General features: G+C 51.0%; 1 protein-coding gene across 1 annotated transcript in view; it reads left to right on the top strand.

The window, feature by feature from the left end:
• MEGF8 (multiple EGF like domains 8) overlaps positions 1–13,849 on the top strand; it is a 54,897-nt gene that overhangs the window by 28,451 nt on the left and 12,597 nt on the right. The window contains exons 24-36 of the mRNA XM_035117353.3: positions 1,449–1,668; positions 2,519–2,651; positions 3,626–3,840; positions 4,358–4,468; positions 5,262–5,380; positions 5,469–5,673; positions 6,546–6,717; positions 7,034–7,197; positions 8,655–8,799; positions 9,752–9,986; positions 11,032–11,161; positions 12,264–12,474; positions 13,535–13,749. Coding sequence (XP_034973244.3) covers positions 1,449–1,668; positions 2,519–2,651; positions 3,626–3,840; positions 4,358–4,468; positions 5,262–5,380; positions 5,469–5,673; positions 6,546–6,717; positions 7,034–7,197; positions 8,655–8,799; positions 9,752–9,986; positions 11,032–11,161; positions 12,264–12,474; positions 13,535–13,749 — 2,275 coding nt within the window. The remainder of the gene's footprint in view (positions 1–1,448; positions 1,669–2,518; positions 2,652–3,625; positions 3,841–4,357; positions 4,469–5,261; positions 5,381–5,468; positions 5,674–6,545; positions 6,718–7,033; positions 7,198–8,654; positions 8,800–9,751; positions 9,987–11,031; positions 11,162–12,263; positions 12,475–13,534; positions 13,750–13,849) is intronic.

Genomic DNA, 13,849 nt, shown 5'->3' on the forward strand with positions numbered 1-13,849 from the left:
GGTTGATTTGACTGCGGTTGCATCCCCTGGAATACGGCAATACTACCTAAGTTGCACAAATAAGCAACTTCTGTTGAAGGCTATTAACCTGAAGAGCTAAGTTGAGCTGCCATGTTCAAGAGCAGTCTGTATTACTGACTACCAGCTGCTAGGTACAAGCAATAGGATTGGCCGCTATAGTCATTGATGCACCTCTGGTTGGTAGCTGTTGTCTGACACAGGCAAAGCAGTTCCTCATTTGGTCTGTGCAAAACTTTGCCCACCTTTTCTAGTTCTCCCACTTTTTGAAATTTCTCCTGGTGGTTGCTGAGGACCACCGGGGCACTTGCCAAGCTCACAATAAAAGCAGTTGTGTTGAACTGCTTTTTCCACAGCCTGCAGCTCCCCGATTTTCCAAAGATTTGCCTCTTGAAAAACAAAGAAACACAGAACTTTCCCAACATACATGCTATGGGAACCATCAAACTTTCTATTAATGTTTGGTGTCGTTATATTCTTTATTTTAAAGGTCTTTTGTTTCTGGCCGCCCTTCATTTGGGCCCAAACTGCATATTTTTAATGCAAAACTCTCGCATGTCATTAAAGAGGTGCAAAATGCATCAAACTGCTCCCTGGTGTGTGTCGTGTACAAGCAAAAAACCAAAAACTGACACACACACACACATATGCTTCCAGTTCTCTGGAACAGGAAGTATTTACATAGGGCTGTGTGCATGCCTTTGGTCCATTGCAAAAAAGAAAACTCACAGAACATGACTGGGAGCAGAATTGAGACTCCTTTAAAAGTAACGGAAGCTTTCTGGTCATATTATGATGGTGTAATGGTATACCTGAAAGGGTGCTGCTCGCTGCTGCCACTGCTGGCTTTAGTACCTTCCATGCCTGCTTGCCTCTCTCACGGACTTGCAAAACCAGAATAAGTTATAAAGTAAAACGTGTGCATAATTGCATAGGTTAGTTATACACTTTTGTGTAGAACTCTGCAGAATTCTCTGATATGGAGAATGCTGCCCTTGCTCCAGTAGGGTTAGGCAAATTAGCTTTACAATCTTCATCCCTAACATTTGGAGGAGTAATTGCCATCTCCCATTTTTTCTGCTTACCTCCGAGACAGACTGGCGTCTGCGGAAGCTAATTATGGGCCATCTTTTCCTTCCCCGCCCTAGGTTAGCAGGGTGGGAAGAGAGTTGGTGGTTTTTAAAAATAAACACGCTGCAAATCACTGAAACAAAGCACTGTTTAAGCCTCCTGGCCGATTCCTCAAAAGGCCAAGGTGATGCAAAGTGGGCCATGCTGTATTTTCAGAATGTCTGTTAGGTTGGGCCAGACTTAGCAGTTCTTTAAAGGGCAGGGTGACTTCGCGCAGCCCTGCATGACAAAACCAAAAAGATTTGTTTTGGCAGTGCCATGGCTGCGCTATTACCGCCTGCTTTATTTTTATCCACCAGAAACGAGGGCGTTTGCTACCAGGAGTGCGTGGGGCGCTCCTTGCTTGCCAACCTCTCTTCCTCTTCGTCGTTGAGCTCTCAGCGGGCTGGGGGCCCCCCGCAGGGTGGGCTCTCCTACTGCGTCTGGGTCTTGTCGACCACTGAGGACATGCAGCCCTGTCGGCCTGAGCAGATCTGCCCTACGATCACCCTCACTATTCAACCTGATACCCTCTGTATGGTGAGCACAGAGGGTGGACACATGGGGGCAAGGGGGCTGATTCTGTAGGCAAGTGATACCTTCCAGAGGCAGATGCTTGTCATTTAAATAATACGTCAGAAATGAGCAGGAGGAGATGGACATGACTAAAGCTTCTCCATTCTACTGTCTTCTATGGCATTTGGAATATTTTGCCTAAAAACATACTGCTATCTCTCAAAAACATGTCTAGAAGCATGAAGCCTTGTTTTTTTTAAGGGGGAGGCAGTTCCTTGGGGCACTGGAAGTTTGAAATCTATCCCCATCTCTTACAATGATATATTGGCGCAAAAGATTAGAGTGGCATTGTAAGAATTTTAACCACCCTCCTTTATCTCTCCCAGTTTATTTAACAGAGCCCAGTCCTGAACGAAACAAAATCCAAACTGGGCAAATACCTCCCCCCCCCCCACATTTCGTGCTGCTGAATCGCCCACAAAATCTTGTCCCAACAATGCATGCCTATTTCTCTAAGCATATATTTGTTGTGAACTCGCTTTTAGCGCAGTAATTGCAGGAAATGGGTATGAAAAATCACTTGAGAACTTCATCTAGATCAGGGTTTCCCAAATTTGGGTCTCCAGCTGTTTTTGGACTATAGTTCCCATCACCCCTGACCACAGGGTCCTACTAGCTAGGGATGATGGGAGTTATAGTCCAACAACAGCTGGAGGCCCAAGTCTGGGAAACCCTGATCCAGAGCCCCTGTTGGGAAGTCACAGAAGAGAAACCAGAGGGCTGTATTAAAAAAAACTTGGCGTCTCTTTGAAGCAAGTTAGATCCAATGCTGGTACTGAAATTCATGCTTGCTTCCCCTTCGCTTTCTCCTTAGAATAACTATGTCTATGCCTTTGACGGACTTCCTGACTTCCTGGACACGGGCCTGATCCAATTGGATCGCACTCTCATTGGGGCTTTCTGCGGCCAGGGCCGTCCACGTCCCATCACTGTGGAGGCCGTATCAGGTAGGAAGGAGGTTGGATTCAAGAGTTTTGATGCGGGGTGTGAACTTAATGAATTTGTTTGCAAGCCAGATCAGTGGTCCACTTAGCCCCATGTTATGACTTGACTATGGCGAATCACATACCTTTATGTGAAAGACAGGGTTCCATTCCTTTCCCATTAGTGAGAGGCAATGAAAGCTTACGAAAGGCATCTCTTTGGCTGTGTGTTGTGGAGCAGCCCCTGTAATGATAGGCAAGCTGACTCTCAGGGAAAACCGCCTGCAAACTTTGCACTGAAGAACTCCTGCAATGCTTCTGAGGATGCCCCTAGATTAGAACACAATATAAATTCCTGCTTCGTTCCTCCACACTCTCGCCCTGATAAAGGAAGTCTGAATCCTTCTACTCCATGCTGGATAGTTCAGTTGTGGTATAGGGACGCGGGTGGCGCTGTGGTCTAAACCACTGAGCCTCTTGGGCTTGCCGATCAGAAGGTTGGCAGTTCTAATCCGCACAACGGAGTGAGCTCCCGTTGCTCTGTCCCAGCTCCTGCCAACCTAGCAGCTTGAAACCATGCTAGTGCAAGTAGATAAATAGGTACTGCTGTGGTGGGAAAGTAAACTGCATTTCCATGCGTTCCTGTTTCCGTCACGGTGTCCCATTGTGCCAGAAGCGGTTTAGTCATGCCGGCCACATGACCCAGAAAGCTGTCTGTGGACAAACACCAGCTCCCTCGGCCTGAAAGCGAAATGAGCGCTGCAACCCCCTAGTTGCCTTTGACTGGACTTAACCGTCCAGGGGTCCTTTACCTTTACCTCTTTACCTTGACTTGTGGTGCTGATAACGTTGCAGGTTCAATCAATCTGTACGGGACAACTGCCTGTTCTTGCATTGCTGGGGGTTGGGCTAGATGATCCTCAGGGTCCCTTCCAGCTTGGCAGTTCCACGACCTAGGAATGCTGCTCCTCCAATTCTCTCCCTCCCTGTACTTGCAGGCCTCCTGGTCATCTACTACGAGGCCAACTCCACCGAGGCTTCGGGCTTCAACGCTACCTACACGGTGCACCGCTGCCGCCCCAGCTGCCACCCCAACCAGGAGTGCCAGGAGGGGAGCTGCCTCTGCAGAAGCGGCTACACGGGGCCCAGCTGCCAGTTTCAGATCTGCCCGGGCAACTGCAGTGCTTACGTGGGGCAGGGGGTTTGCAACAGGGTGAGCCCTGGGGGTTTGGTTTGTGTGTGTGTGTGCATGAAGGGCAGAAATATTTCAGAAAGGTCCAGGGGCAAGCGTGGCCGCGATGGCAAAGGGGAAAGGCAATTGGTTTCTGCCCAGGGAGTTTAGGAGCTGACATGGGTGCCCAGTCAAAAAGCATTCACAAGCTAGAAAGGCATTAAGTTCCAGGCCTGATCTGCAATGATACGGTACGTCCAAAGGGCCTTGCAAGACAGCATGACAAAAGCAGGGTTGGCTGTATCCTGCTGAGCAGAATGGTCGCAGGCTGGGTAACTGAACATAGGTGAGGTGGTCTTGAGGCTGCACCTTAGGGAAAAGCAGGCAATCAGACTGTGGGTCGAAGTGCAGGAGTCATATCTAGTTGCTCAGACAGATGGAAATCTCCAGAAAGTACAGGAGTTACTTGTGCGCGCCATGCATATGCTTCCTCCTGCGAGTCTCATTGTCTTCCCACCCTTCTTTGTCTCTCTGCCCCCCCCCCCAATCTCTTCCCTAGAACCTGGGTCTGTGTGTTTGTAGCGATCAGTTTGCCGGCAAAGATTGTTCCATCCCTCTAGATGCTGGCAAGATCATTTGGGAGACCTTGATCGACACCCAGCTGACAGCTGTAAGTGAATCCCCCACCCCTCGAAGGCTCCCTCTGACATTAGCTTTTTGGTTCATTTTATCTGTTGTCTGGCCTGGGGCCTCTTTGAGCCATGAGAATGGGTAATTTATCACTGAGCGCATACTGCATTAAATAAATAACAGTTTTGCTGCTCTGAGCAATGTTGCTCTTGAAAATAGCTGTGCTTTGGGCTTATTACACACTCGGAGCATCTAAGGAGTTTGTCCTCTGTCTGAGGAGGACGGCAACCGACATGATCAAGGATCTGGAAACCAAGCCTTTTGAGGAATGGTTGAAGGAGCTGTTTAGCCTGGGAAAGAGGAGAGGGAAAGGAGATATGATGACCATCTTCAAATGTCTCAAGGGCTGTCACATGGAAGAGGGAGCGTGCTTTTTTTCTCCTGCTCTGGAGGGTAGGACTTGAACCAATGGCTTCAAGTTACAAGAAAGGAGATTCCGGCTAAACACCAGGAAGAACTTTCTGACTGTAAGGGTCATTTGACAGTTGGAATGGTCTCCCTCGGGAGGTGGTATCGCCTCTCCTTCCTTGGAGGCTTTTAAGCAGAGGTTGGATGGCCATCTGTTATGGATGCTTTAGCTGATATTCCTGCATTGCAGGGGGTTGGACTAGATGACCCCTGGGGTCCCTTCAACTCTACAGTTCTGTGATTCTGTGCACTCAGGGTCTCTGTGACCAGCCACTAAGTGGGTATAGGTGCAGAACCCAGGACAAGGGGGATGCTCTGGAGTTGATTCCAGCACTAATCTAACTCTCACCTGTGCATTTTTCAAGGACACAGCCAGCCGGTTTCTTCACCGCCTGGGCCACACCATGGTGGAGGGGCCGGACACCACGCTTTGGATGTTTGGGGGCATGTCGCTGCGAGAGGGGATGCTGGGAAACGTGTACAGGTAAGAGACCCTCCCCTCATCAGGCTTATTCCAATGGGTCGCCCCTGCCTTTCCCATCCTGACCACAGAGGGCGCTGTCTCTCCGCAGGTACTCCATTGCCGAGCGCCGCTGGACCCAGATGCTGGCAGGGACGGAGGACAGAGGCCCAGGGCCCAACCCTCGTTACTTTCACGCGGCTGCCTACATCCCCTCCTGCAAGGCAATGTATGTGCTTGGTGGACTGACAACCGACGGCGTGGCCAACGACTTCTGGCTGCTCAACCTCACAACTTTGCAATGGAGGCTTGTGCAGGTAACCCCTCTCATTTAGACTGCGAGCAGTTGGCAGGTCCCTGTTAACCAGATCAGACCTGTCCACTTCCAACAGCAGGCAACCAGAGGCTTCCGGGACACTGCCAAGCTGGGCTTGTACCTTTGCCCAATCGGAAACTGTGGGTGTTGCATGACCGATAGAGAAATGAAGAGAGGACCTGAGTGCGGGAGGTCTCAGGGCAAAGGCCTGGGGTGAAAGCACGGGGCATATGCTCCTCTGTTTCCACGATGCAGCCTACTGGTTTCTTCTGGGCCATCCCATGGTGGAGGGGAAGGAATCCGTCTTAGCCTATAAACGGCCCCCTCACATTCCACCAGTATTGCTGCAGATGAATCCACATTGGTGGAAAGAGAAAGGAACGCTGTGCCCCACACCCTTGCCCGGTGCCCTTCTCTTTCCTACGCCCTGGATCCTGACAGTGTGACAGGATCCTTGAAACCAGTGTAGTGTAGTGGTTAAGAGCGATAGACTCGTACTCTGGGGAACCGGGTTCGCGTCTCTGCTCCTCCACATGCAGCTGCTGGGTGACCTTGGGCTAGTCCAGGCATCCCCAAACTGCGGCTCTCCAGATGTTTTGGCCTACAACTCCCATGATCCCTAGCTAAAAGGACCAGTGGTCGGGGAAGATGGGAATTGTAGTCCAAAACATCTGGAGGGCCGAAGTTTGGGGATGCCTGGGCTAGTCACACTTCTTTGAAGTCTCTCAGCCTCACTCACCTCACAGAGTGTTTGTTGTGGGGGAGGAAGGGAAAGGAGAATGTTCGCCGCTTTGAGACTCCTTCGGGTAGTGATGAAGCGGGATATCAAATCCAAACTTTTCTTCTTCCCTGTTCCCTTCCCGACTTCTCCAGGACCCTCTCATCCCAGCCGTGGCTGGTCACACACTCACGGCTCGGCGTGGCTCTTCCTTGCTCCTCATCGGCGGCTACTCCCCTGAGAACGGCTTCAACAAGAAACTGCTGGAATATAACGTCGTGTCGGAGAGCTGGCGTGCTGGGAGCCAGGCTGGAACGCCCCCTACAGGTAGGGGATCCTTTCAACCTGCTGTGGGGCCCTGGGGATAATTAGGTGGTTACGGAGCCAAAAAATGCAGGGAGGCTCCTATTGAAAAGGCAAGGTTGCCTTGATTTGAGACAGTCGCCTCTTCTTAAAAGCTCTTAGAGAGGAATCCCAGCAATCCTTCGTGCCACAGTTGCAAGGTGTGCAGGCTTGCAGGCTGGGAAACATTGCAAATGTCCCACGGTGCCTGATTCCATATTTACACTAGTGAGATCAAACACAAACCCTGCCCCCTGCGCCACCCAGCAAACAAACACCTGGTATTGAACTTACTTTTCAGGCCTGTACGGACACTCAGCTGTGTACCACGAGGGCACGGATGCCATCTATGTCTTTGGCGGCCATCGCTTCCACGTGGAGATGGTTTCTGCTTCCCCTGAGCTCTACAGCCTTTATTATCCCAACCTGACCTGGAGCTTGCTGGCTCCATCTCAGGGGCCAAAGGTGAGATACTGCCAGGGCAGAAATATAACAATTGCGGCCAGGGTGCTGTAAAGTACTAGCCTCCCCAAAGAGACACAGGGCTTCTGGTACGGAGAAATCACCAGAGAGTTTCCCAGTGTGAATACTCTGCCCATCTTTGGTGCTGCTATTGCACAGCCCTGAGGCCCAGAATGAATTATGAGGTCTGTTTAGCACTGTCCGTGAGATGCCTGCATTGGGAGATGACCCTTTTGGTCCCTTCCAGCTCTACAATTCCATGTGTTGCAGGGAAATGTAGGATAGTGAAAGCGAGAAAAGACAGAACGGGTTGAGGGAATGAGAAAATGGTGTGTGTGTGTGTGTGTGTGTGTGCGTGCGTGCGTGCGCGTGTGTGCGCGTGCACCTGTATCGTGTGTGCCCTCTTTTGCATATACATGCTAGGAGAGGCGAGATCACATAGAACGTAGGCAAGCTCAGTGCAAGAAGTTTGTGTGTTTGAGGTAGACAATCCCAATGACTCTGCTGCTTCACACAAAGCACAATTAAGCAGGAAGTTTAAATACGTGGCATGGAGATTGGAAGATAGGAATCTAGGAAGCTGCCTTATGCAGAATTAGAGCTATCCAGCTCAATACTGTCTACATTGACTGGCAATAGATCTCCAGGGTTTCCAGCAGAGGTCTTTCCAAATCCTATCTGAAGTTGGTCCAGAACTGAGCCTGGGATCTTCTGCGTGAAAAGCCGATCTTCTCCCCCACGATCTACTGCCCTTCCCCAGTAACTTCACGGCCAGGATCTCCCCCCCACCCAATATGGGAGGAGGAGCCAGCTCCCTTGAGCGAAACCATTGCACAGAACAGTGTAATGCACGCTTGGCCTTGTCATCCCCTGGGTGTGAGTCAGCCTGATAAGGAGGTCAGCTGAAGCCTTAAACCACTATCGGCAATTTGTCTTCCCTTTCCTGCGGAAGATTTTGTTGTTCCTCCCGAGCAAGTTATCTGGTATAGGTTGGCCATGATGAGCACAGGATCCTGCAAACACTTGACAGAGCCGTCGTTTCCCCAGGGAGGGTGCTTTTCCTCCTTGCAATTTCAGTGACGGCGCAATTTACATCCCCGCCCCTCCAAACCCACCCCAGCTCTTTCTTGCATTAACCACAAGGGTTTTGTTTGGGGGTGGGGAGGATATTGGGGTCCTAAGCAGTGCAGAGGTTTAAAGGTCAAAACCAGCTCTGTTCCTTTGGATGGTCAATGGAGGCAGCCAGTATATTTGGAACAGAATTGGTGTTATAATACAGTCTGTCCTGGAGAGCAAGAGCTTAGCCATCTCTGTCTTTCGGGTGAGCAGAGCATCCGGCAGGAAGAATGGGCTTGAGAAGGGTCCCCGTGGAGTATGAGGCTCATATTGGAGAGAATTGTGATGTGCTGATACTAAACGCCTCTTTCCCATCTTTCCTGACACCCTCCTTCCCTCACCAGCCGCTGGCTCATTTCTTCCACGTTGCAGCAGTACTGAAGGACACCATGGTGGTGATCGGAGGGCGCACAGAACGCGAGAATTTCACCAACCACCTTTTCTTCTACCAGCTAAACTGCAACACCTGGATCCTACCCAACAGCACAGGTCAGGGCTGGGATGGATTTTTTGGTAAGATCAGAGGTATAGGATTTGGCACCCCAGGCGCATCAGCCTGTGGCCCAATGATCTGAGCTTCCGTACAAATAATACTCCCTGGTCCCTATTTGACATGCAGAATAAATGGCGCAAGTCATTATAATTTGCAACGGAACAATACCTTATCGGTTCATAATTTGAATCGATTGCCACAGATCCCTGGGGCTTCGAGCCCTCCATGTTTGCACATGTGATAAAAGAGAGTAAGTGAGCCTCGCACAACGTGGACTGACTGACTGTAGACATGCACCCACCTGTTATCCATGATTAGGTAGTGGAGGGCACCCCATAGGGAGTTCCTGCTGCCTAGTGTGGGTATTTCTCTATCCCTCCATTTCAGCTAGCTGTGCTTATTCGAGTTTTTGCCAAATCAAGCTAGTGGCAAATCCATCTCTGAAGCTGCTTGCACGCACTCGTTTCGCATCAACCATGGTTAGCACTTCATTGTAGATAGAAAGCTAACCATGGTTAGCTCTGACCTCGAAAAGGGCGCCTTTGTGAGTGCAGGGAAGAGTGTGTGGCCTGCAAAGTGCTTTCAGTTGTCTAGAAGACTGCCCAGTGTTAAGTCGGGGCAGGGCCCTTGTAGAAATTATATTCATATATCTAGTGAAGCGATGGGGAACCTCTGGCCATCCGGATGTCAGCAGATTTCAGTTCACATCATTCCTGTCCACTGGCCATGCTGGCTGGAGGATGAGATCCCCTTCCCATTTGCCGTTTTATAAGTTCCCTAGTGCTTCCTCATCTTCAGTGTTTGCCTTGCAAGCCGTTTCCTTCCATACTTTTCTGAAAGAACACCTTCAGTTGTTCCATTTGGCTACGTAGGTGCAATTATGTCCTTAGCCCTGTGTGTTCTCTGTCCAGTTTTGCTCACCTGTGCGTTTCCTTTTCCCCTCTGCAGCAGAAGCAGTCGTGGGAGAGCCCATCATGGAGTCCATTGCCCACGCCGTGGCCGCTGTTGGAGGGCGCATCTACCTCTCCGGGGGCTTCAACGGGGTGGCGTTGGGGCGTATGGTGGCTCTCTCTGTGCCCTCCGACCCTTGCCTCATCTTCAGCAGTCCAGAAGCCTGCAACAGGTCTAACGCCAGCTGCACCTGGTGCCACGCCAGCTGCCTCTCTGCGGATGCTGCTGAGAGGTGTGGAGGGGCAGAGTCTGTGCAAATGGCAAAGATGAGAGTGGCCGGACCGTGCCTCTTGTTAGGAAACAGGACGGTGTGGTTAGCAGTTGGGGTGGGACTAGGCAAGAGCGGAGAGAAGAACTGGGGGCTGGAGCTGTTTGGGAGGAGCTCATAGGTGGCAGGAGATGCACAAGTAGTCGTGGGAGTTAAAATGAGGCACTGCCAAAGCACCGTCAGGTGCCTTCAGGTTATTGAAATGTAGCCATTCTAGGGAGTGCACAATTGTTAGCAAACGGATTTCATATTCGTGCTGCGTAGTTTCATAAAGTTCTGCACAGAAGAGACACTGAATCCTCTGCCAAAAAATTCACTCCTAGACCCATAATTTCCCATAAAGTACACATGAGTGCTCCCCTTCCTGTTGCTCCCTTGCTAATTCGTTTTCCAGGTTCTTCAACTTTGCCAAAAACTCTCTTCAGCCTAACCAAACCTTTGTACTGCTATAGATACATCAAATTCCATAACCAAACTGATTAACTTTTTATCTCAGCTAATAGATGGTTGAATTGCTTATTGGGAACATCGTACCACCTTTTCTTAATTCTTTCATTGTGTGAATTGCCTTAAGACCCTTAATTTGGTTGTCCTCTTCCATCTTTATTTCCCTCTCATTGTTTCCACACAAGCCAATTTTGTTTGCTCTCATCCCATAAACTTTTTCCATCTCCCCCCCCCATTTGTTTAGAGCAGGGGTGGGGAGCCTGTAGCCCTCCAGATGTAGTTGACCTCCAGTTCCCATCAGCCGCAGCCAGCAGGTGAGGGATGATGGGAGTTGTAGTCCTCTGGAGGCCTACAGGAAGATGGATGTGGCCTCCTTTAACAATGTGATTCATCATGATAGCCTCTCATTTTAGAGAATTGCACTCCCTTTTAATAAATAAATAAATAAATCGGGGGGGGGGGGGTGCAGATCATGCATTTGAGAAGGTTGAGCAAATAGGGAGAGTTTGGAAGAGCCCCCCCCCCACTGAGCTTCCTGGTTGCTCTCCTTTCCTTCCTGCAGGCAGGGATGTTCGGGTGGGACCTCCTGCTTCCCTACCCCAAGGTCCGCAGATGAGTGCCGCCGGCTGAGGACCTGCAGCGAGTGCCTTGCCCAGCACCCACGTGCCATGGCCCACAGCCTGGGCATTCCAGTGAGTAGCCCCCAGCCCTCCTTCTGGCACTGCCTGGGGAGCACCCTCTTCTTCCTTCTGTGTTGGAGGTTGCGGGGCTCCCAAACTCTGCACTTCCGCATTCACTTTTCAGGGAGTGCTGAAGGCAGGTGGTGGCCTTCAGATCACACTGTAGTAGCACGTAATCCCCACCTCTCCAGTTCCCGACGCTCCCCGAATTGGGTGCAGGGGAATGATAGGGAAGTGCGGAATTTGAAGCGTGGCCCAGGTATTCCAGCGTGTCCCAAGGAAGTGGGTTCTGAGAACAGGGAGAGGGAAATGGCAAAAAGGATTGAGGACAGAATTGGGGTTCAAGATGACCCTAACAGATTGGAGAACTAGGCCCAAAATAACAAGATGATCAAAGGTCTGGAAACCAAGCCTTATGAGGAACGGTTGAAGGAACAGGGTTTGTTTAGCCTGGTAATGAGGAAAGGGAGAGGAGATACGATAGCCATCTTCAAATTTCTAAAGGGCGGTCATGGAGCAAACTTGTTTTCTTCTGCTCTGGAGGCTACGACCCAAACCAATGAAAGGAGATTCTGACCAAACACCAGGAAGCACTTTCTAACAACAAGAGCTGTTCAAAAGTGGCACGGACTCCCTCGGAAGGTGGTGGACTCTCCTTCCTTGGAGGTTTTTAACCAGAGGTTGGATGGCCATCTGCCATGTATGATCTAGTTGAGATTCCTGCATTGCAGGGGCTTGGACTCGGTGACCCACAGGGTCCCTTCCAACTCTACAATTCTATGATGGAAAGTGATCTGATTGCAACCCCTAATTTCCACCTGCAGATCAGCATCAATGCTACTCAGAACACACCGAGCGCCAGAAAGGTTACAGTGCCAGTTTATTTATTAAAATATTTGCACACTGCTGTCTTACTTTTAAAACCCAAAGTGGTTTATGACAGCTATGCAATAAAAACTATATGAATATGTAAATTTGTGAAATAGGCTTATATAAGCCAAGCTTATAGCAGGGAAAGGGCTCGGGGGGAAAAGCACTGTCACCATCCTTTGGTTTGTAGTGACCGCGCCCCAGTTGGGGAGGCTTTGACCTTGTTTTCTGACCCCCCCCCCAGGCCTTACCCCAGTGCAAGTGGTGCACCAATTGCCCCGAGGGCGCCTGCATTGGCAGCACCGGCAGCTGCACCTCGGAGAACGACTGTCGCATTAACCAGCGCGAGATCTTCGTCGCCAGCAACTGTTCGGAGATCTCGTGCGAGGCCTCCGACTGCGCCAAGTGCACGGCTTCTGGGAAGTGCATGTGGACGCGGCAGTTCAAGCGCACAGGTGAGGGGTTAGATGTGGTGGCTGGTGGGGGGGGGGGAGGAACCGTTGATGAGCCTTGCAGGCAGAGGGAGAAAGACCTGCAATGAAGGGGCTGCAGAGGAGTGCAAGGAGGAGGCAAATGTGGATTTTGTGGCTGGAAGCCCCAGGAGGGGAGACTGCTCTTGTGCACGGGACCTGCCTGAGTTGGCCACTGTGAGAACGGGGTGCTGGATTAGGAGGCTCAATGGCCTGATCTTATGTTATTGGGCTCTTCAGGACAGAATAGCACGCTAAGTCAGATATTGGTCAGACAACCAATAAGAAATCAGAGGCAGATTTAGGGGAGCAGTTCAGTCACAGAGCCTCAGGGATGCTGCAAATATGATGTAGAATGGAAGGTGAGAGACGGGGGCCATGCCAAATTTCAGACCTCAAGATCTGCCACTGATGGAATGAAGGGTGAATGGAAGCGTTTGGGGGGAGCTGATGAAAAGAGCAATGTTAATTGGTAGTTACAGTAATACCTCCGCGAACGTCCGCCTCGTCTAGCATCCATTCCGGCGAACGTCCATGGCAAACCCAAAAGTATCGAAACTGGTTACTTCTGGGTTTGCTGCCCGCGCATGCACAGAAACAGTAAATCGTGCTATGCACAGAAGCGCAAACTGCTCCGTGCACATGCACAGACGCAGCGCTTTGCCCTGCGTCCTTTCCGGCTAGTGGCCCGGGGCTCCGGAACGGATCCCGGCCACAAAATAAGGTATGGCTGTACTTGGTTTGTGAGGGGATCCCCAAGACAAAGAAATCCAAGCAGCTTTCCTGACAGCAGCATGTTGCACAGTTCCCCAAGAATTTCTCCTGCCCCAGCTGCACAGAGCTCCTCTTTATTTCTCTGGGGGGCTGTGCACACGTCCCACAAATCAGGCCCCTGAGTGCTTAAATGGCCCTTAGGAATCCTCCAAGAAACAGCCAACATGCCTTGCCTCCTGGTAAGGCCGCCTGTGAGGAAAAGGAGGCAGCGTCTCAGATACCACAAAGGCCACCGCCGCTGACTCTCCTCCTCCTCCCACTTCTGGCCCAGGGGAGACGAGGCGTATCCTGAGCGTGCAGCCCACCTACGACTGGACCTGCTTCAGCCACTCTCTCCTCAACGTGTCCCCCATGCCAGTGGAATCATCGCCTCCGCTGGCCTGCCCCACGCCGTGCCACAACCATAGCATCTGTGGGGAGTGCCTGAGCTCCAAGGGGGCCGACGGGGGCTGGCAGCAGTGTGTCTGGAGTGTCAGCTTGCAGCAGGTAATCCCTGGGGGGTGCAGGGGAGCTGAGAGCAGGCTGTGGCGGAAGAGGCCGCCTCTTGAAAGTGTCTCCTTCCTTCCTTCCTTCCTTCCTTCCTTCC

This window comes from Zootoca vivipara, chromosome 6 (assembly GCF_965207765.1).
Source record: "Zootoca vivipara chromosome 6, rZooViv2.hap1.1, whole genome shotgun sequence".
In the NCBI taxonomy this organism is placed as follows: Eukaryota; Metazoa; Chordata; class Lepidosauria; order Squamata; family Lacertidae; genus Zootoca; species Zootoca vivipara.